The sequence below is a fragment of the Strigops habroptila genome, chromosome 7, assembly GCF_004027225.2.
Source record: "Strigops habroptila isolate Jane chromosome 7, bStrHab1.2.pri, whole genome shotgun sequence".
NCBI lineage: Eukaryota > Metazoa > Chordata > Aves > Psittaciformes > Psittacidae > Strigops > Strigops habroptila.
The window spans coordinates 21,354,323-21,378,483 of NC_044283.2; the positions used below are offsets into that span (position 1 = coordinate 21,354,323).

The 24,161-nt window shown below is 36.3% G+C and overlaps 1 protein-coding gene across 5 annotated transcripts in view; it reads left to right on the forward strand.

The window, feature by feature from the left end:
* The window catches only part of PCDH7 (protocadherin 7), a 294,622-nt gene that overhangs the window by 131,857 nt on the left and 138,604 nt on the right, over nucleotides 1-24,161 (forward strand). For 2 of the 5 annotated variants that reach the window (XM_030492020.1, XM_030492023.1), the window contains exon 2: nucleotides 10,636-10,852. The exons of 1 other annotated variant lie outside the window; for it this stretch is intronic. In XM_030492020.1, the coding sequence (XP_030347880.1) occupies nucleotides 10,636-10,852 (217 nt within the window). Of the gene's footprint in view, nucleotides 1-10,635; nucleotides 10,853-11,859; nucleotides 11,941-24,161 lie in introns of those variants that run through there. 2 more of the 5 variants (XM_030492022.1, XM_030492021.1) reach the window with 2 other exon arrangements.

The window sequence follows — 24,161 nt, forward strand, 5'->3', positions numbered from 1 at the left end:
CCATTTCAGCTACATATTCTCATTTACGCTTGGTTTCTTTATGCTCATCTTTCAATAGCTACCAGGAAGAGCTCTTGTGAAATGCTAGGAATATTTGCTTCATTTAAAAGCCGTGTACATCTTGTTTAATTTTTCTAAATGAATTTGTGTGTTATATTTTGATATGAAGATTCTATCACAAAAGAGTATTGTATCTTTAAGAAAGGAATGTTCTTCATTTTATTGGTGTCGTCTCTGACGATATTCATGGAAATAATAAGCATGCTTTTTATTTGTTTACTTTTAACAGAGGTGGATGAGGGTTATTAGGAATCTGCTTAATGAACATAGCTAGGTGAATAAAAAGGATTTGGGACTGCTCAGAAGTCATTGTGGTGATTAAGAAAGGCAAATTTGGATAACAGGCAAGAGAGGATATTTAAGAAAAACACTGAACTTACTTAAAAGGAAAAGGTGTATGTTTGAATGTTACAGTAAAGATGCCCACAATGTGAAATGCATTTTGAAATACTATTCCTCAATATAAAATCTTATCATGTAGCTTTGGGCTTAAGCAAATAGATAGTGGATTTTTATTTCTTATTCGTACAGAACAACAAAAAAAATACTCTTTTGGTTCATGACTGGGAGCTTATTTCTGCAACTAAAATTAATAAAAATGCTACCAAAATAAATGGCAATAATGATAGAGAGTCTTTCTCCTGTGTGTAGAATTCCTGCCTGATAGCTGAGCCAATCATGGTTCATCACAGGTGATGCCTGCTACAGACCTGTAATGTTGGAATTTTTTTTTAATCAGCTCCCGTTTAACGTTGCAATTGTTACTACTTTTTGATAAATTTAAAAGAAAAAGTTCATTATTCTTACCAGTGTGTTTCTCCTCTTTTCCCCTCCTACTGTAATACTTGTCTCAGGTGTTTAGTCTCCTCATTGAAAAATAATGCCTGTTTAGTTTAATTTCCTGCCAATTTTATATTAACCACAATGATAGAAATTTAGAACAGTAGAATTATGTGATTTGAATAGGGAAAAGAGTTGTGTGGGTGGAAACTATTCAGCAATTGTTCATTAATATTTTGTTTGTCTTCCAACAAGCTTCCAGCAAAAAAGAATGAATAGAAAGAAAAGGATAATGACATGTTTTATCAAAATTAAAGTGCTAAAGAAACACTTTGAATTTATGTGATGAGTTGATGTATCTCTTCTGCCTATTTTTTCAGATACATCTTACACAGAGTCACTGTGTTAGTCTTACATGGAGATTGACATTGATTGACTTTCTGAAGCTAATGAGAATTATATTATTATTTAGGTTTGACTCATCACCAGTGCGTTTTCTGCTTTGGCACTAACTGAAATACAGAAATTCCATTCAAACATAAGAATCATACCGTAGAATCATAGAATGGTTTGGGTTGGAAGGCACCTTAAAGATCATCTAGTTCCAAACACCGTGCCATGGCAGGGACACCTTCCACTATATCAGGCTGCTCAAAGCCCCATCTAACCTGGCCTTGAACACTTCCAGGGATGGGACAGCCATAACTTCTCAGGGCAACCTGTTCCAGTGTCTCATCACCCTCACAGTAAAGTATTTCTTCCTAATATCTAATCCAAATCTTGCCTCTTTTAGTTTAAAGCCATCCCCCCTGCCCTATTACTATATGCCTTTGTAAAAAGTCCCTCTCCAAATTTCTTATAGGCCCCCTTTAGGTACTGGAATGCTGCTCTAAGCTCTCCCCAGAGCCTTCCCTTCTCCAGGCTTTACAACTCCAATCCTCTCAGCTTGTCTTCATAGCAGAGGTCCTACATTCCTCTGATCATCTTTGTGGCCCTCCTCTGGACTTGCTCCGACAGGTTTACATTCCTCTCATGTTGGGGGCCCCAGATCTGAATGCAGTACTCCAGAAGGGGTCCCATGAGAGGAGTGGGGGAGAATTACCTCCCTCATCCTGCTGGTCATGGGTTTTTTTTGATGCCACCCAGCATAAGGTTTGTTTTCTGGGTTGCAAGTGCACATTGCTGGTCCATGTTGAGCTTCTCATCAATTAACATCCAAAGTCCTTCTCCTGATGGCTGCTCTCAATCTATTCTCCATCCAGCCTGTAGCTGGGCTTGGGATTGCCCCACCCAGGTGGAGGATCCTACATTTGGCCTTGTAGAACTTCATGAAGTTTGCACTGTGCCACCTCTCACCTGCAAGGTCTCTCGGGATGGCATCCCTTCCCTCCAGCATGCCAACTGCACCACACAGCTTGGTGGTGTTGGCAAATTTGCTGAGTGTGCACCTAATCCCACTGTCGGTATCAATGACAAAGATTTTAAACAGTGCCAGTCCCAGTACTGACCCCTGGGGAACACCACTCATCACTGGTCTGCGCTTGAGTATTGAGCCATTGACCACACTCTTTGAGTGTAACTATCCAGCCAAGAAATGCCTTCTTTGGCTGAACAGCATAACAGGTTGCTCAGTGGAGAGTTGTGGAGTCTCCACTCCTGAAGATTAAAAACCTGACTGATTACAGCCCTGGGTAAAGTGCTCTAGGCAACCCTACTTCAAGCAGCAGGATCAGACTAGGTGATCTCCAGAACTATCTCTTCGGCCAAGTTAAATCTTAGTGAGTAACCTAAAATATCACATTGTTAAAGCGCAAAGTCATCTGATTTGAGAATTAAGGAAAAATGAATACTTTTGTTTCTGATCTTCCAGGGTTTTGGGTAATACCCAGGCTAATGCCGAATGAATTAGTAGAAATATTTAAAATGATATAGCTTGCTCTAACTTAGTACTCGGGCTAATTTTTTATGCTTCTCAACATACTAAGTTATTTCTTGGGTTGCATTTTACAGTTTTTTAAAAGCATTTTCAAAAATCCCAGTTCTTTTGAGAAGTAGGTATTGTGACAGCAGGAAGGCTTGATAGAATCTCTCTATTTTTGTCTAAGCATTAAGTAAATGAGAAAATTGCCAACTCTTCCTTGTTACACTTTAGTGTATTCCCTTTGTATTTAGAATAAATTGTGAGGTAACTGGCTGAGAAAGAATTGATGGTTGTAACCCTATCTCTCAAGGAAACATAAAAAAGATTCGCTCTTCCACCGCACTGCTGTGATCCAAGTGCACCAGGATTTGCACCAGCGGTATTTACAAAGCTGATAGCAATTGCTATACAGAAACTATGAAAGAATATAATCCATGAAAAATGTTAAGTACCAGGAAATACAATACAAAACTAGAAATTTCAGGAAAAGAAAGGAAAACCACTCTCATAATGGAAAACAAGTGTCGTGATTAAGCCACATGCGGCTTTATGTGTATATTGATTTTTATCAAATTTATCCACAGTCTGTCCCTAAGGTCAAACTCTGAAATGTGTTCTTCATGAATTGAAACTATAATATGATTTTACTTTCTATCTTGGATAGGGAAGAGTTAATTAGCACAAATTAAGATAAACACTGTACCATAGAATAAGTTAGTAAGGCTCAAAAAGTACAAACAACAAGATGTATATGTCTTTGGCATTGCAGTTATTTTTTGTTGTGTTGGTGAGGGGAAAAGAAAGTATCTGGTTTGTGAAACACAGTTGAAACAAGGAAGACCTGGTGATTTACCTTTGGGCTATAATGTGAAGGATTATCTTCTGTCTGTGATCTGATCATCTGCATGATCAGATATAATCAGGAATAATTCCACATGCTGTTGTCAGAAAATATGATCAGTTTTATTATCAGACCTATTGCATTCTTGCTAAATGTGACTCTAGTAAAGATTGCTCCTACTAAGGGACTAGGAAAGTATTAGGGTTGCTGTTTTGCTGGGAAGGACAAATTGAAGAGCTAGTGGGCTTATTTCGGTAAAAGCAGCTCTACCATGTAGAATCACTGTGCAGGCAGATGGAGCTGTATTAATGTTGTGCAGTGAAAATCAATAAAACTAAACATAATCCTTTCCTTTCCCCTCATGGGTATGTGCCTTATTTTGTCAGGAAAATTTCTTATGTACATTGTGACTTGGAAATTTCTCATGTGCGTTCTTCTTTGAAATGTTACTGATGTTATTATATCAATGCAAATACAAAATTAAGGATGTTGTCTGTTTCTCCTTGTTAAAGTACAGTTTATATCCTTATTTTTGGCATTCCAATAATTATATGAGATAACCAGCATTTTACTAATAACTTTCTGGAACTGTTAATCCTAATATTCAGCCTCCTTCCTTCCTGTTTGTCTTATTAATATGCAGTTTTCTTTGAAAACTCAAATGTTTTACAGATTAGGATCTAAGTGAAGATTAGAGTACATGAAGAAGGTTCCTGTTTATGGAGGGATTTTTTGCATTCATAGCAGCTGATGCATAAATAGCATTTATTGTGTATCAACATTCTAGTGCTTATAGCTTTCTTGATAGAAATTAGATCTCATTTAACTTAAATGTTCTTGTTAGTAACAATAAAGGATTACTATGAGTTACATTAACAGAAACATGCATACACTTACAGGTTTTTTTTCAGAGGCATTTTACAGAAATCCCATATTTTTGTGTTTTCATCAACTTTACCTCTAAGACGTCATATTTTTTAGGGTGTTAAAAATAAATGCCATTATTAGTCTAGCCTCAATTTTCAAAGTATATAAAAACTCGGGGGGTTTTTTATAACTAATAGTTTTGTTATGAATGTTTCTACAGTTATCCAGATTATACTGCTAAAGTATATGGTGTTTTACACACCAGAAAGGATGACAGTACACCATAGTGAGGATATCCAATTTTTTCTGTTCTTAAAATCTATTAAATTAATCAAATACAGTGTTCTTTAACCCTGCAGGTAACAAACATATATTATAATCAAGGTCTATGTCTTTTTATTAGAAAAGCACAGGCTTTTAATCAGAAAGCACATGTTATTCCACAAGGCACAATACATTCAAAATTTGCAATACATTTTGCCTGAGAAGATCTAAGAAGCAACGCAATATAGAGGTCAGAATTCTGAGGTTTGTACTGGAAGTAGAAGTGTAGTAAATGATGCGGAATAACAATTAACATGAACATAATTTTTACCAAAAGGATTTTGTCAGCATTGTATCATACTCACTGATAATCTGTGGAATGGGCTGAATTGGCTTGACTAAGCTGAATACTGTGTGTGTTAGTTTTGTGTCAAAGAATTCCTACTCAGTACAGCACTTTAAAAAAACAAACTTGAGATGGACATCCAGATCTGTTAAAAAAATTATTATTAATAACTTAGTAAAGGTACATCAGATTTTTTTAATTCAGAGGATAAATGATGATATTGTTAGGGATTTTCAGCCTTAGCTATAAAACATCCCAACTTTGAATCTGGCACAGGTATTCTTCTCTATATGCCATCTAGGTAAGACATATATCCTTAAAAGAATATGGGAAGATGAACAGGATGGTCCTAAAACTTTAATAGTTCTTCCCAAAACTTTTGAATGACATTATTACCATTCTTGTAACTGCAGATGTGATAACCAGATATTCTGTGCTTGTGATCTAGTTGGCAGTGGTTTCTGAAAACTCAGAGGGAAAGGGAACAGAAAGTTTTAAATACTTAATAATTTCTTTTAATTCCCATTTTAAGTTGCATCATTTGTACTAACTGTAGATGATGCAAAGTGTTTATGGTGCAGCATGTCTTTGCCACAAAGTGACCCCAAGAAGTGACCTTTTACATCTGGAGAAGTAGGTGGAATTGATTTATCACAATCGTTGAATAAAACCTTAAAAACCTTTAAGCAGAACCCCTGGTAGCGGGTGGTAATATTTGTCTCTTCAGATTAAATCTCTAATGAGATTTTTCAAAGAGATTATCCCAAACTGGTCTTTAGAATACTTTGTAAATAAGATCAACCTGTAGGAGTGTGGTAACCATGAACTATAACTTCTGTGGGGTCTCTGAGTGCCTCTAAACTGTCATACACTCCAGTTATCTATGGTCAGAGATGCAGGTGTGTTTTTCCAAGATGAAACTTCAATAAGGGGCAGGTCTTCGTATTTTAAGGGTAGGTTCCATTGATTGAGCTTAGCTCTGAGTTACAGGGTGATACTTTTATCTCTTCACAGTCAATCTGTACCCAAAGGTCCTCAGCATCTTTTACAAAGTAGTTGCTGAGGTGTGGCTTGTGGTTCCTATCATATGGATATCAGGTCGATTGGGCCTTTCAAATGTAGATTTTAATGTTTCCTCTGGAAAGTTTGATAACAGGTAAACTTCGCAGTCTGTAGGAAATTATGGGAATTGCTTCTTTAGTTTGCATGTTTTCTCAACTCATCCCAGTATCTCTAGCAGCTAATTCCTTCTTTGAGAGATAATATGATATTTAGCAATAGCCTAGGGTCTAAGTAAACCCAAATTATCACTGGTCCAGAACTTCATAGTAATTGACATATAGTTGCAGAATACAGGATCTCATTGCCTGAAGTTTTGGTCTATCTAACAGTTCACAACTTAAGTACTGATCTAAAAAAGGATTTATAAAGTTAGTTTTTGTGAGGTCGGTAAGATTAGTTATGATGTGATAATCTTGAAATCTAGTCAAGATAAATCCTTAAGTGGAAGTTTAGGAGCCAATTTAATACACCCACTAGCTATTGTTCCAGGGATTGAAGGATTCTGGGTGGAGAAGGACGTAAGCCACGCACACACACACCAAACTGCTAAGAAGTTTATTACAAGATCCAGAACAGATAAAAAATCCAGACATATAACAAGCTAGAAAGAAAGGTAACTAAAGGCTACCAAAAAACAGGTTAGGCACAGATTCTTACTGACCCACGCACTTGTCCAATGACCAAGAGGCCAGCTCCGAGGTGCGTCGTGAAGAGATGGGGTGGCAGGTACTACTTTAGAAGGCATCCCCACAGAGGTAATGTCGACCATAAATAGTAGTTGGATTCGCCTCCCTCTTGATCTCTCTCAAACCCTGGGCTTTTTATATGTCAAAAGTGCAGACTCATCCTGACGCAGAGGGCCAGTCTGTGTCAGGACGAGTGGCCTTGTTGGCTCTTTTTCCTGCGCACACTCGTCCTGACACAGGGTGCCACTCTGCGCCAGGAGGAGTGGCTTTCTTGGCTCTTTGCCATGCACGCTCATTCTAGATGATCGGGGTGGTCTACCATGGACCAACTCCACAGTGTTAGACCTGTCTAACACATACCACTAATACATAATCGTCTCCATCTGTGGAAATTTTCCTCCTCCCCTTCCTTCTTCATCATCACCTCAGTAACTGCTCCAGCAAATAGAGGAAGTTAGAGGAGTATTTGGAGTAGGCCGCCACGGACCAATTCCACAGTGTTAGACACGTCTAACACAGCTATTATCAGCATTCAGTAATAGGCAACTTGAGTGGAAATTCACTAAGCTCCATAGAAATTGATGGTCTTGCACCTATTTATACCGTGTAAAATTTGTTCCAGTTTTTTCCTGATATGCATATGTTATGTATGTATTTAGTAGTAGATACTAAGTACACTTACTATTATGCTTAAATATTTAACATGAGGGAAAATGTACAAATTACTGTTGCCTGCCTGTGTGATTCCATGGTATTATATTTTACCAGATCTTTTCAAAGGTAAGCTGTATGATTTATGCTAGATCTTACTTTAAAGAGAAATACAGTTTCCCATGAAGAACTAGTGTATGGATATTCCTTACATACCCAGCTATTTGAACTGAAAGCATACTTCTTTATTTATTTTTACTAAATACTATTTAACATAGTAGTATAGTATATATACCGATACATTTATCCACAGATATATATATACACCCATATACCATCCTTACAGCCTGAACCCCTGACTGCACAGAAAGTGGAACAACCAGAGGGTGTGCTCACTGGAGAGACTCCCAAGATAGCGAAGACTGTAGGCTTCTCATGTCTTGCAACACAGGGCAGACAATTCTTTTCACCTGCAGATTTGCAACTGCAAAATAGGGTCAGTGCCGTGGTAGCAGACAGTAGGGTGGAAACTCTGCCTGAAGATGCATCAGCGTGAGAAAGTCTCTTCTAAGGGGGTTGAGGTTTGCAGTGTGCCAAATGCTCAGATGCAGGATACCTTACAGATACTCCCGAGGCTTAGTCACTCATTGTATCATTATCTGCTGTTCCTTATCCACATGGGCACCAGTGACACTGTGAGGATGTTGACTGTATGAAGAGTGACTACACGGCTCTAAGTAAACAAAGTGAAGAGCACATAGGAGTTCATGGTGTCTCCTCAGTCATGACAATGAAAGGCTTGAGAAGGAACAGGTAGGTCCGTGGAACAGGGATTTTGCTTTTAGACCAATGGACTCCTTTTGGAGGATTGAGGACATCTGCAGAGAGACAGGATCCACCCAAAAAAGCTGGCAACAGCATCTTTGCTACAAGGCTGGTCATCCTGGTGAGAACTTCAAACTAGGAATGGCCATGGAGGGAAACTACAACCCCCAGCCAAGTAGGGAGCTGGTGAGCAGGGGTGGATGACAAAAGGTGCAAGGTGGCAGGTACAAGAGAGACCCTTAGAGTAATAAAAAAGAAAGAAAAGGGGTCCACCTCGGGGATGTCATATGTACAGAAATATACACAACCTGGGAAACAAGCAGAAAGAACTATAGCTCTGTAACCTTTCTTTGCATTTATTTAGTTATTTCTCTGAGGGAATTAATTTCATGTAAATTACCAGTAACACAATACACAAGCTATAATTGAAATATGAAAATGCAATACGAATGATGTGGATGTTTTGCAGGACAGACTACTGCAAATGGGCTTTATCCTTCCTGCACGATTCAGAACCAGTAGGAAAGCTTCAGAATTCCTTTGCAGTTCAACAATGGGATTCCTTCCAAATACTCCTGGAAGGGAAAGATCTTACTGAGGAAAATATAATCATAATGTATATCATAGATACAGAGTCTTAATCCAGCAGTTCTAATCCTCCTCTATGCTTTCTACTATTTCCACATTAGTGAAAAAAGCAGCAACTATAAACTATTTTGATTTGGTCTTTTAATCTGCATTATTTTTTCTCTATATTCTTTTGTTTTGCTCCTCTATTCTCCTTGCATTAGATACGCTATGAAGCTCTAAATTGAATTGGTGTAAAAGCACTTTGCAGTTGAAGAATAGAAAGAAACTCTAAAAGGTCAAAAACTCACCATGAGAATACCATGATTCTTCCCTTAGAATCTTCTTATATTTCTAGCAACAGTCACATTTATAAACTTTTGATCTACTTGTGCCAGGAAGACTTAATGTTGTATTTGTATTCCAAACTATTTATCATCAGCACTGAATTTATCCTCAAAAATTTGTATCCTCAAAAAAGAAAAAGTACAAATTCTAACTGAAACTCCACCCACCCCTGTACTTGTGGACCACCTAATGTGGACTTCTATTCTTCAGGGCTTGTGCAAATGCTTGTCGTTGCTGTTTTCCCCCTTCTGGCCTGCCTACACACGTCCACCATAGAGTGACCAGAGGTGGGGTGATGTATGCCTGTGTCTCATTGTAACATAGGTCTTGAAATACATCTGAATCTAAAGGTGGGCAGCACTCTCGTTTTAAACATAGGAAAGTCTGCATAGTGTCTTATAAAATGGAACTATTGGTGTTTATTTTAGAAGGTGTTTTCTAGAAAAACAGATATTTCTCTGTGGTTTTCTAGACTTGCAAACAGCAAGTTATTTCAAATCTATCATTAAATTATTTGAAATGTATCATTACTGTTTGAGGGTATTTAAAATCATAGGTGAATCCCCTAGCTTCTTACTGAAAATACTGCCTGCCCTCAGTGTTCTCTGAAATGTGAAGGATCGACTCTCCCACTTCCTGGAATGTTCACTGCTGCCAGGGTTCAGCATGTAGGCTTCCAGAGCAACAGTAATATCTGTCATTTTGAATGAATACAAATCTCTAACAATCTATGTTTGTACAGTCCCAGTGGAAACATGTGGTGTCAGCTGTGCTTGCAGTACTTTAAAGGCTTTATTAAGTCAGCTGGCAACACACCCTATCTCCAGGCACTGAATTTTATGGCAAAGGAGCTAACAAACTGAACCCTTTCCCCCTCTCTCTTCTTTTTTTCTTCTTTCTCATGTCAACTAGCTTTCAAAACCACAGGAAGTGATTTTATAAAAGGCTTATGGGTGTGCTGCTATGATGTTAATACCTACAACATAGTTTACAGGTGAGCATTTATACTCACCCACACATTATTACACATACACACGCACACACTGTCAAGTACCTTTATGCAGTCTGATCTAAACTCCATTCAAATTATTATTATTAGGTAAAAGAGAAACTGTATTTATAAATAATTTATAAAAGAATTTATAAATAATTATAAACCAGCTTTCTTAGCTCATGCAGCCATTTGAATGGAGGCTATGAAAAACTGTGTGAAGGTTCTGGACCATGTATCACAGTAAAAATCCACAGATACTCTGTCCACTGGCCTTCTAAGGACTGTACTTGCTTTTTGCTTTAATTTAGACAAAACTGTTTAATTGGTAAATGTTAAAGTATTAGTTTGCTTAAGTCATGTTTTGAGAATCAGTTGTTCGAAGACTGAACTTTTCAGTGACATTCAGAATCTTTTCTCTTGCAGCCATTTCGTAGAGTGACGTTTTCTGTTGTGAGTCAGCCTCAGGACCCACATCAGGGGTCATTGCAGAGTTGCTATGACAGCGGTCTGGAGGAGTCAGAAACACCAAGCAGTAAGAGTTCATCAGGGCCAAGACTGGGTGCCCTTCCACTCCCAGAGGACAACTACGAAAGGACTACGCCGGATGGCAGTGTTGGTGAGGCAGAGCATATGGAAAATGGTAGGGGCAAACACAACATTCACACACATAATCTCACTAGCAAGTGATACTAAGTAGACTTTTGAAAGGTCAGTCCAAATAAATAATAAATAAATTAAATAGTTAAAATTGTAATTATTTTATTTTAAAGTTTGTTAAAATGCAGATACACAAAATAATGGAACATAACACTACTAATAAAACCAGCACTTTATTTTCTTTACATGATTTAAAAACTATACTGCAGAAGCAATTAAAACATTGAAAAAATACAAATTTTTATATTTTTGGGGAGAGGGTCATTGAATTAAATTCTATATTTTTCATTTTAGATAAAAGACCATAAAGGACATGTAGTCTATTTTCCTTCCATTTTTGGTTCAAAAAATACTTAGGAAAATTCCCAGAATGTAATATGGACAGCATCAGCAAAAGAAAGTAGAATTTAAAAAACCCACTCTAGAGAATCCCCTTTTCCCCCAAAATGTTATATAGACTGTTTTCAAAATAACACTGAGTGTCAAGTCATTATTTAGAAAAGAACATTACTTTCCTTTTCTTCACACTTTGTTTTGTACAGTACTTCTAGAACATTTCATTTAAATTCAGGATCTATTTATGTAGAAGGAGAAAATGCTGAATCCTTATTTATTCTATAGTAATTCTCCAGCTATTAAAAAGAAAGGTAATTTAAATGTCAAGTTTTCTTTTCCTTTCTATCTAAAACTATTTAGAATTTTAAAAAATCTTTTCAATTTGAAATGTATTTCATAAACCTGAATGTTTTACTGTTCTCCATTTATTGGCCTTAATCTAAAATTTTATGAAGTCAGACACTGACTTCGTTGTCTTTTCATTTGCCCATAAACATTAACATAAATTATTGTATGTCAGAGTATACAGACTTTTGATAACCAAGGAAATTATGACTTTGCTAATCCAATCGGAATTGGTGGGTATATGCAAGAAGGCTGGTGTATTTTCTGTTATAGAATTAATGTATTAGTTTGGCTAAGTGCATGTTTTAGTTTTTCAGAGACTACAGCACTGCATAATTGTTCTTGGGCTTTCATCTTTCCTGAGATAGACATGTTGACCCAATAAAAACATCCATGGGAAGATATCTAGTATGTATGCCTGAAGAGTGGCTACAGCAGTCTATATATGCTTGTAACATACATCTCAACATCAAATGACTAATTGACCAAAAAATGAAGATGGTATTATCCATCTAAAAAGAAGATACATTAGGCTATGTATGTGTATAAGTGTGTATCTATATATTCTCCTTGGTTGTTTATATGAATATATCTCTACATTTAATTTTTCTGGGTGTGGGGATTGGGAAGAAAGTCATACTGGTATTACTAGAAAAATGTCAGAAAAAAGATTTCTAGACTTTGTGACTAAATTGGGATGATTATTTTACTGTCTGTTTTGTAGTGAGATTTTGTGGTTAAGATAATGAAACTAAACAATTTGTTAATTCCACTGGACATATAGCAGTGTAGTAGATTACTAGACATTAAATTCCAAGTTCAGAAAGTATGCTAACATGGAGTATGCCTGAACCATACAGACAAAACTGTAGAGCCACAATTATATATAATTTTTAATATATTTGGTAGCCATTGAAAATCATCACACTTACTGAAGTGTAATTGAAAATGAAGAGTGCTTGAACGGTGTAAAAAATTAAAGCAAAGCAGTCTATTTAAGATCTTGTGGTGATGCAAAAACTGGTATTGCATTCTAAAAGTTAAAGTATTTTAGACATTGTTTTGATTTGGTTTTTTTTTTTCTTTGAAAGATGATACTTCATATTTGGTAGAATGAATTTGTTGGGTTTAGTTTTTAAAAAAGTAGTATCACATAGATAGAATAGATAGAAACATAGACCTAGATAAATATATTATTCCATGAATAAATGAATGAAAACAAAATTATCATAAAGAAATAATTTCATGGCAGAACTTGCATATGGTAGTCAGGAATTCCTTTAAAAAACCGTGAACGGAGATCTTTGAAAGGTGGGTGACAATGTGATGAAAATTATACTCTACAGGCTTCTGGATTTTGCTTTCACATTTTAAAAACAAGATTTCATCAGTGTCATGTCATCTGCCTCCAAAAATTTTTGTTAACCTTAGTCTATAAATAATGACAGAACAGGATGGAATATACTTTTGTTCTTTCATATATGTAATATCTGACATTTGAGTGAGAGGTTTCTGTGATCTGATTCTGAAGTCCACTTGTATTTTAACTATTTTAAGCATAATTGTATTTTCAAATTCTGATAATGTAATCTTCAATATTCATGGATCATTCTGACAGAAATAGAATTGGAACTGAAACATGTCAAGTGTTAATTTGTCGCATTTAATTGGAATCTAGGTAATCTGCAATGTTTAACTTGGTTAGGTTTTAATCAGGATTTACACTAGAATTTTATGCAGATTTTCCATGGAAACAGCACTTTGGAAGCTATCTTATTTATTAATTGTTATTACTTCAAATATTTACCATTTAATTTCAGTTGGTGTGAAACAATGCAATTATAACTAATTGCTTTGGATTTCCTCTTATTTTAAAGTTTGAAATTATAGTTTTCAGCACAATACACTAAACCCTCTGATACATTTGATACTTTTTTTATTTTTGCAAGCTAAGATGACGAAGGAAAACAACTAATTTTTATAGTTAAAGCAAATGTAAGAAGGTTGAGTTCACAGTCAGACTAGGTAGGAAATTCAGCTTTCTGTTTGTAAGAGCCCCTTTCTATTTTGTCAGGCAAAGATGATAAAATGCTAGAAAGAAAAGAAAAAGGGTAAGGGGGTTGGTTTTCTTAGAATATACTGTATGCTACCTACCAGCCTACATGATTGTCAGATGTAGATTGAAGTTTTGTTCTGATGATTAGCTGTGGTGTCAGATGCAGTAGAAAAAGGAAAAAAAGGGAAGAAAAAAGAAATGTTAGCAGATTGACTGTGAAAATTCAGTATGCAAAGATCTTGTTAATTAGTGAAATCTGCAGAACCAGAAGTAACTTCTGAGTTAATTTATCCCCTGCCCTTGGAGCTTTCCTTACAAGGAAATTCTGCTCATATGTGCAGCCTTCTCTAATTTTGCTGTTAGAATGTCACTGTCTTAACGTAAATTGCACAAAAGTTTTCTAGAGAACATTTTCATTACATACATTTTTGTATATTAAGGGTAAAGCCATTACCATGGTAAAGGAGTTTTCTGGTCTTTAGTCATAGCCTTCTGGTTTTGACAATGCCACATCATGTTTTTACAGCCTTCTTAGAAATATTGCATTATGCTCCTTTTTTTTTTTTTTCTTTCCAGATATCTGTACATTTACTATTTATGCATGTGGTGACATAACCAGTTTGGTTTTTTGGGTTTGTTTTTTTTTTTTTTTGTTTAATTTAGCTAAAGTACCTATGGCAGTGAAACTGCAGCACTGTAGATTTTGGCTCACATGTTCTTCACTGAAGATTTTTTTCCAGTCATAGAGTGTTTGCCACACCCGAGATACCTGCATTAAAGCTAGGCTCAGGTATTTCTACATGAACATATCTTTGGTCTGCCGCACACTGTTTTAAGTTAACCCATGTTTCAGTATCCAATATGTAAGGGTGGAGAACAGCAGTCATCTTTGTGAAGGAAGGAAAATAAGGAAATGGTTTATAGCTTTCATTTTTACAGGGGGAAATGGAATAAAGAAAGATTAAGTGCCATGTCTGAAGTCACAGAGGAGGTAAGGGGCAAAACTTGAAAAGGAGCTCAGAATTTTTGTGATTCAGTTACTGGAGTCCCGCAAAGAAATCAGTAGATAAATTACACTCTGGCTGACACATGAAGAACTAAAAGGCAAGGGAAGTACATTATCTCCGTTTATAGTCTGATAATATGCTATGTTCTCAATGACAACTTCAGATTTAGACTGTAAGTGTCAAAGTTCAACTGTCAATCTAGAAAAAGGTTTCATGGTATGTGAGATGATGACCTGAAAATGTGAAAGGAATTTTGATAATTAATAAATGCAATTAATTCTGTCTATAGGAGCATTCTCTCACTTTTAGTTGTAAGATAGAATATTAATCTGTTCTCTGGACCAAAGTGTTAATAACATGAAAAAAAGAATCCATTAGTTCACAGAATCCATGTTTACAGGATCCATTTCCCTTTAGCTTTTTGCAGTGCAAATAACACAGGTTGATGTTCCTGAAGACTTAAATGTCCTTGTTGTAAACATTGCAAAGCAGACATTCATTGACTTATTGCATAGAGTTACTGTACTTTTGCCATTCCCATTATTTTCAGATGTTTTGTTCTCTTGAATTCAGGTCCTAAAATTGCATGTGAATAATTTTTTTTTTTTTAAACTGTGTCCTGAATATGTTGATGGAAGGAGTCCATCTGAGAGGTTGAGTCAGTAAAGGTTTTCAATGTAGTGACTACATGCTAATAGTTCCTTTTTTGGTCTGTTTCATCTCTCAGTGCTGCTACATCTACTTTTTTTTTAAATGTTACCCTGCATGTATGAACCCAAAATACCAGAAAGTGCTGCACAAATTATTAGATAATACATATACATAAGAATTCCTATCCTTGTTTCTGATAAATCCTAACCTATAACTAGGCACACAATGAACTCTGGATTCTGTAAACCTAGCAACATATACTTGTAATGTTTTGGAAAACATGTATATATATCAATGACGGATTATGTCTTGAACCAGTTTGTTTTGAGAATGGAGTATTCTAGTAAGATCTGTAAAAAGACATTTTATAAGAGGAAAAAAACCCCAGTTCCTAAGACACACTGTGCAGAGATCCCTGTTATACTAGTGTAGTCTTATGTACGGCAATGAACCTGGCTGGGAAGAACATTGGCAGTTTTCCTCCTTGATTTTTTTTCCTTTTTAATCTTTTACCATGTCCCTTTAGGTGACCTTACCCCATATGTCTGTGAATTTCTTCAGCAGAGGAATATGTGGTTTGCTAACTTATATGCACAGTAGCACTTTCAGTTTTAAAACTATGTGGTGTTTATTCTTTAAGAGTAACTTGCATTTTGAAGTGTTACATGTATATACTTACAATAGAAATGAGAGAAGTATATTTTGTGTTGCAAATTCCTAGTGTTGATATATATTTTTGCATATATTTTTATTTTATTAAGTTAATAACGTACTACAAAAAGTTGAGGAATTATTTTAGGTGCGTTATATTTTGTTGCACTAAGGCTTATTGTATCTTACCTACTATTCTATGTTTACATTGTACTTCAAATGCGTAATGCAAAGTAAAGGACCAAATATAGGCTGACTGTGAGCAGAGATAACTCTTGCTGAAGCTGCCAGAATAGTATATTGTTTATTTCTTTTTTCCTTACCTTTTTATTTTCCATGACCTTCCAGAGAAATACCTACAACTTCTGTATGCTATCTATTCATTAAGTATACCTGAGTACTGCTGTGAATTGTTTTCATCTTGATCAGGATTTTGGCTGCTTAAAGAACGTATGCTTGGATCTGCTGAAATTAAAGAAGGAAGGCATATTTCTGTATTGAAAATCTGCCCCTACACACTGATAGCAAAGCTAACAGATTATTCAGCATTCTTCTGATTTTCTGAATAGCATTTTTGTTTCTTTTGCTGTTCTCTGTCTGTTGCTTTCCCATTGTACTTACTGTAGTTCCCTTTGTACTTCATAGTGAAGAATAGCATATGGTTCTTTTTTTAAGGTATATTTCAAGATTGCTTCCTTCATTCCTGATTTCAGCATCTTGCTCTTAAAAAGAAAACATATACAGCAAGAACTCTTCACGAATCTTAAAAGCAGTGTATCAATGTCAGACAACGTGAACTGCCATATACTAAACCGGCTTTCATTTATTACGTTTAAAAAAGGAAGTCCATATTTACATTCCATCAGGTTTTAATCAATAATTTGAAAATGGAGAAAGACTTTGGATTCATAAAGAATTATTCCTGCAGTTCTATCTGTTAGGAGGAATCGACAATGAGGGACAGACAGGTTTATATGTGCATGTGGGTGTGCACACATGTACATGTCTTGGTGAGTCAGTTCTTACTGCAAATACTCATGAGATCTAGAGAGTTACAGTTACATAACCTGCCTCATCTACGAATTTAAAATCAATTCACTGAGATGGATATGAAAGAACACACTAAACTAAGAAGTGGAGCACTAAATCATCAGAAAGTGAAGTGGTATGTCTAGTGTCATGCTGTGATTTGATCTTTCATCTAGTAATTGATCCAAATATTGCCCACCCCTCAAAAAGTAATAATTTGGACACCAACTTCTAGTTTGCAGTCAGGTTGATGAGGGTTTTGCTATTGACTTAGTGGAGTTAGGCTTTTGTCCAAGTCCTCTGCGCCAGCTGCTAGCTCAGGCTGCCTCTCTCTGATGCAGACCGCAGAACTCCCTTTGATGCTGTCACAGTCCTGAATATAGACAGAGTACAAAATGCATTCCAAAATTTACAGACTCAAGGAAGAAGAGACATCTGGTTTGTGAATGGAATATCTAGCAACCTTTGCATCCACGACAGGCTCTTTCCTGGAAAAAATCTAATGCAGATAGATAGTCAACAGAAATTTGTTTTTCCTCAGTTCAGAAGGAGACCTTTCAGCATGTGGTGTTTTCCCAGTTCTCTGTTTGTATTTAATGACAGTTTCTTCAGTTTCCTGGACAACATTAGATCTTTCTGTCCCTTCTAATCTTCAAGTATAACGTGAATTCAAAAGAAGTCGTTTATAGGGGTATTTCTTCTCTGTTTCAGTGATAAACACATTTTGTTCTCTATCGCTCGTTCCCAACTACTGTTCTATTTATTTTTTATTTAATATTAATTGAAGAAAATCTCAATATTTTGTTATATACTACCTATATAGAGTAACCGATCTTAATACTTTTGTCTTTCTTGAACAAGTTTGATGCTTTAGGTTTGATGTTTTAAAAACTGTGGTAGTTTTTCCTACATGCAAAAAAGCCCCTGATTAAATTAAGAGAAGAAACTGTATCTTTTCCTAGTGTCCATTTTTAAAAATATCAGGCATGAATTACCAACCCAGAACAAAAATCTGACTGTATTTTCAGAATGGTGTACTTGGACTGAAGGGACAAGAGCATGTCTGATTTGCCACAGTTGAACCTAAAGGAATCATAATATTCACAAATATCTGGTTTTAAAAATATGCAAACAAATTAAAATCTCAATTATATTAAACCGGCAAGTGCCCATCTATATCATAAACAAAAATTTAAATGTAAACTACACTTGCTATATGAAGAGTTTGTGTAAAAGTGAAGTGCAAGTTACAGAACAGATAGGTGTTACCCCAAGTTATTTATATATACTCTAGTTTCATAAGTTGTTGCATTTTCACATCTAGCAAAGTCACTTCTTACAGTGTTCTGTAAAATGTAAAGTTTGCTGTGACAAAACATAGACCATATAAAAGAGATTAAAAGTCTCGATCTTGTATTTCTTTTTACATCCAAAACTGCAACTTTACATTTTCCAGCCTGTAGCTTATCTAGCAACTAAAAAAAGTTTCCTGCAAGCAATATTTATTTTTTTTTTTACATGCTGATGTGTGAATTCAGAGTTAGAACAGCGAGTTGCTTCTACGACTTAATTCTTCAAGTCTAATCACAATATGAAAAGGTTCATGGTCCTGACAGTATGCCTGTGTGCCAGCCCTCCACAGAATTATTAATAAATCCCATATAAGGGAAACCCAACCAAAGTATTCGTCAGACCAAAGATCATCTGGTGGCCAACACAGGGTGCTCAGGGAAGAATATAGCAGGGCGTATAAGTTGATACGTGTTTCAGATAGTCTCCTATATATCAGCCATTGGTGATGCAGATTCCTGGTGTCACATTCTGTGAATTTAATAACCATTATGAATTTATATACACAAATTTGTCCAGTTTCCTTTAGATTGCATGCAGCTATTAATACCTTTTTCCTAACGAGCGTTTTTAGGTGATTGTGTGTCCCATTAGTCTTGGATTGTACGAAGGAAAAATAAACTTCCTAGCCTGGTGGGGACCAGTAGATAAGAATTTTCTAATGAGAATATTTTGCTTTGTACAAATAATGTACGCTGTCGTCTCTAGAAGTACTTTTTTATGTTACTAATTTATTTCCTGAGAACAACCAGCAATTTATACAGGAAAAAAAGAAACAAATAAGGTCTGAAAACCAAAGAATGAAAGGAAGTGTGTGTGTATTTCTTATGCATCTTAGCAAATATTAATGTCAGGCTAATATGCCAAAATCCACGGAATGGTATTTAAAGGAATTAAAAGCCCCAGTACAATGTGTGACATCTGGAGTTCTGAAAGTTCTGTTTTACAGAGGCAATTGCTTTTCAGAGAAAAGTAATGATTTCTTTAATGAAGAGAAGATATCAGGGCCATTTAAGTATTTCTGAATATTACTATAGTATCACTTATATGTGCTTTTTTTTTTTGCCTCAGCAGCAACATACCATTCATTGTGAATGTCAGATGGTTGAATATCTAGAAAAATAATCATGGCATATGCTAGAAACAAGATGAATATTAATATTTTTAAGAGATTATACCAATTAAAAATAAAATTCCAGAGGAATTGACTTGTTTTGGGCAAGGAACAACAATAACAACAAAACCCCCACTACCAATGAAAAAAGGATGTTAGGCTCCAACATAATTTTTGTGTACCACTAAAAGCAAAGTCGAGTCACATTCATTAAGTGAGAAAATATATTTTAATAATCTGACTTTTATAAAGGTGTTTTTTTGTTTCATTTTTTTTTTTTTACTTTAGAGAATTAAATTATACTAATTTCAACCCTTATATCACAGTTAACATGGAACATGCTATTAGAAATAAATTCGCATCACTGATCGATCCATTCATGTTTAAAAAAGCTGTCCATTCTCATACTGTTTTTAAGAATTATGGAAATGAGAAACCCATCTCTCACTAAACGATAATAAGAAAACAAAAAATATTTTTTGATAGATGATTCAAATCTATTCTTCTTCCTACCATATAAAATAATTGAAATTAAGACATGAGTGTAAATTAGACAGAAGAAGTAAAATGTAAACACAATGAAGGAAGAAAAGTATTGGTGGAGTTAATTTATTTTCATGGTTGCATGCTCTTTTGCAACTGAACAAATGTGCCCACGCTAGCTTTCCCAGCTTGCTTGTCTTAACCTGTTTTTTGCTGTATCTAAGGCACAGGTCAAACCTAAAGAGCCCTGCAGGGACACTTGTTCTTTTACTAAGCAATCTGCATTATTTTATCAGCAAGGGAAGTAAAATCACAGTGTATCATACGTAAAATTGCATGTAAACAAGCCATAGAACAAGTTTGCACCCAAGTGTTTGGTTTTGTTTGGGATTTGTGGCGTTTTTTTCCCCCTATGGTTTAATGGCAGGGTTTTTTTCTTGATCCAGGGATTTTCCTGTCTCTTTTCTGAGATGTAACTGTGTGATAAAGACCAGTAGTGTCCTGGAGGAAACCTTGGGAAAAAGATTTTCAAATTAATCTCAAGAAACCAAGTGTGTGGTACTTGTGTCCTGCTATCCTACTATCTTTAAACTATTCCAGCTGCACTGCAGATTGTTTTCTTATGTAGGGTTATTTTGCTCACCATTAATTCATATTGTCTTTGAAGAGGAGAATCTGTGTCCCTTTTTGAGGCTGTGCAATGACATTTACATTATCCTGAGATGTTAAAGTAACATTTATCAATGGAATTTGACATTGCAGGCTTTTATTACAAAGACAAGTCAAAGAGAACTGATGTAATTTCACCTTCCACTGGTGTTAGCTAATAACGGAAACTTCTGTTCTCTAAGTCGAGACTAGAAACCTTTTTGTTTTCTTTATCAGAATATTTGAGAAATAAACTGAAGTATGTGTTTTAATAATAACTTTCAATGTTTAATTCCATTAGCAGTGGCCAGGTACTACTGAATTACATAATTTGTACTACCATTCTTTTCATATCCTGCCATGTATTTCAATAATAATACAGGGATTATTGTGATTTGCCAGTAGATTTGACAGCCCTGGAGATTTGTTTGCTTTAGAAGTCTTGGATAAAGCCACTGTTCAAGTACATGAGAAGTAAAAAAATAGTTAACTTCAGTTGTTTTCTAGGTTTCTAGTGGGTTTTGTGGCCTAGTGGCATTAACAGGGTGAAAGAGGAGTGACATTATTACATATCCTGATTTTTAAAATGTAAACAATCCAAGTATTTTGATTTTGTTTGAGGATGTCTGATTCAATGCCCCACAGCATGATTAAGGTACTGTATTTAATGCAGTTTCATTATTTTGTTAAAATGTTACAAGGAGAAAAAAAGTGGGCAAAGATAGTTAAAATGAAATCTTCTGCTTAAAAATCTGTACCAGAAGTTTTTATGCTTACTGAAAGTTTGTGATAGCATGAAGATAGAAACTTTGTAGTGACATGTAAAGCATATAAGAAAATATTTAAGCTGTCCTGGAGCACTGAAAAAATTGTGATTGATCCATTTGACAGCAAGGAACCTGCATGGTATGACCCACAAGTCATATAGAACCTGCATGTATGACTCACATCCTTCCTGAGAACCTGTTTCCAACTTGTTAGTGTATAGAAGTACAATGAACTGGCAGAGAAAAGAAATAGCATGGGCTTTGGTTCTACTCTTAGCATGCTTTGGACAGCACTCTCAGATTTTAGCAATTAGGATAGGGCTGAGGAAACCTGAAAGAATACCAGAATTTGATATTTTTAAGCCCTTTTATGGGGTTATTCTTATGTTATCTTTTTTTTATATATATAATTTTTTTTGGAAGCTAGTGTAAAATAATCTATTCTGTCCATTGTTCACTACCTGGATGACACCAAGGTTGAAGGGTGATAGGAAAAAAAAAGTAATCTGTACAGAAATCTCTTTATGTTGTTTTTTTTTTAATCTGAGGGACTTGACAACAGTATTTAAAGGGCATGAGTAGAACTAATTTTTCCCACTCTTTATTTCCACCTATACTGGAAATGGCCATATCTGCAGAATTAAGCTTTGGGAAATAACAATGGCATAAGAAACTGGCTCATGGACAGACCCTGAGGAAGGAAAGTAGTCTGAGAGTCAAAGAGGACTGTATGCTAGATTTTATAAACGGCAATATAGAGGACAGACACTATACTGCCACAGTGCAGCATTCCTAACAAAGGATGTTCCTTAGAGGCATAGCTCACTTGCCAGGAGCATAGATATGGAAACTTGAAACACAGTCAGATCTAATCTCACAAACAGTAATGGGAGAATACAGAAAAATTCCTGATGCCCCCAAAGGTTCAGATAAGTGAATATTTTTCTCTTGCTTTTCTCTTCAAAAGGAAACAATTGCCTTCAGCTTTTGCCAGGTAGAGTCCCACATGCCACTGCTCATGATATGAATCTTAAGTGGAAAAACTTTTCCAAAACATAAAGACCTTGTCCTGAAGTTTCTTGATAAATGCTGTACTAACTGATGAACTTAAGGAAGTTGTAAAAGTAAAATATTTTCTATAACACAGTTCTTGTCTATCTGGCACTCTTGTTTTTCCTGCCACATGTAACTGACTTCTAGAAGGTGTTTTTTTGAGAAGGCCCTAAGTAAGCAAACTGTGCTGACAAATTTTTTTATTACTGTGAAAATAATCAGTAAAAGAATGGAATAAAGCCCAGGTCAGTGGCAATAGAAAGTCATTACTCTAAGGCAGTGGTTAAGTGGCTTGTGTAAAATGGGTTAACACTTGGAAAATACTACCTGCTGGAGAGGTACTTATGCCCCCAAAAGCATTAACTAGCATCCTAGTTGAGACTGTCAGCCAAGGAAAAAGGATAGCTAAGAACAACGAAGGAAAAAGGGTCTGACACAAAGTCCATTAGTCTTTGAATGGCAATGGCTGCCAAATGCTACTGTCTTGGCTGGCTTTATATCAGACAGAGTGTTCTATCTACTCACAACCTGGCACATCCCATCAGCTCTAGGTCTAAGTGGGAATAGAAAATCCATCTAGGACTGAATTTCAACAATGGATTAAAATAGTTAATTTAATGTTCAGTAATCTTTACTACTGAGCAGAATAGTAGTGAAGGAGACTAGTCAGGGCATGTCGTGGTTTGAGCGCAGCGGTAACTCAGAACCACACAGCCGCTCGCTCACTCCCCCGCTTCCTCCCCCCGCTCCCGGAGGGATGGGGAGGAGAATCGGAAGAATGTAACTCCCACGGGTTGAGATAAGAGCAGTCCCGCAACTAAGGTATAATACAAAACCACTACTGCTACCACCAGTGATAATAATGATTAGTGAAATAACAAGGGGAGAGGATACAATTGCTCACCACCCGCCGACCGATACCGAGCCCGACCCGAGCAGTGATCTGGGCCTTCCGGGTAACTCCCCCCGGTTTATATACTGGGCATGACGTGCTGTGGTATGGAATACCCCTTTGGCTAGTTTGGGTCAGGTGTCCTGTCTCTGCTTCCTCCCGGCTTCCCCTCCTCCCTGGCAAAGCATGAGACTGAGAAAGTCCTTGGTTGGAATAAACATTACTTAGCAAGAACTAAAAACATCAGTGTTATCAGCGTCGTTCCCAGGCTGAAAGTTAAAAAACACAGCACTGCACCAGCTACTAAGAAGGAGAAAAATGACTGCTATAGCTGAACCCAGGACAGTATCCACCCCTTATTCCATACCATTCATGTCGTGCTCAGATCCCACATCTCTCAGCACACCATCACCCTTGTCCCATATATACACATATATATATACACCCACACCCACACACAGAGAAAGATATCATTCCCTAGTCCATGGACCAATCCCTGTAAAATTGCTGAACTCATCCAGTCCATGATGTCAGGCTCCATCTCTTGTAATAGTCTTTCAGGGCAGGAGGGACGGTACGTAGTGTTGGGTTGTTGCCTGCTGATGATACCGCCAAACTCGTCTGGTCACTGCTGAGCTCATCTGGTTTCCTCAAAATTCATTCTTTGTTGAGGTGATGATCGGAGGGAAGTCAGGGTCAGTTGCTGGCGACCTGAAGATATCTAGCTGGTGGGCTATAAAAGTGTTATAGAGCAGGCAACAGCGTACAATTGAGTTCATTGGCTGTTTTCCCCCAAAATCAAATCCCCTTGAGGTACACATCGGACTTCCCCATCTTCCCGCATTACCCACCAAGTATATCCAAGTCCCTGAGCAAAAGCAACCCCACGAGTGGGTTTGCCTTTACCTGA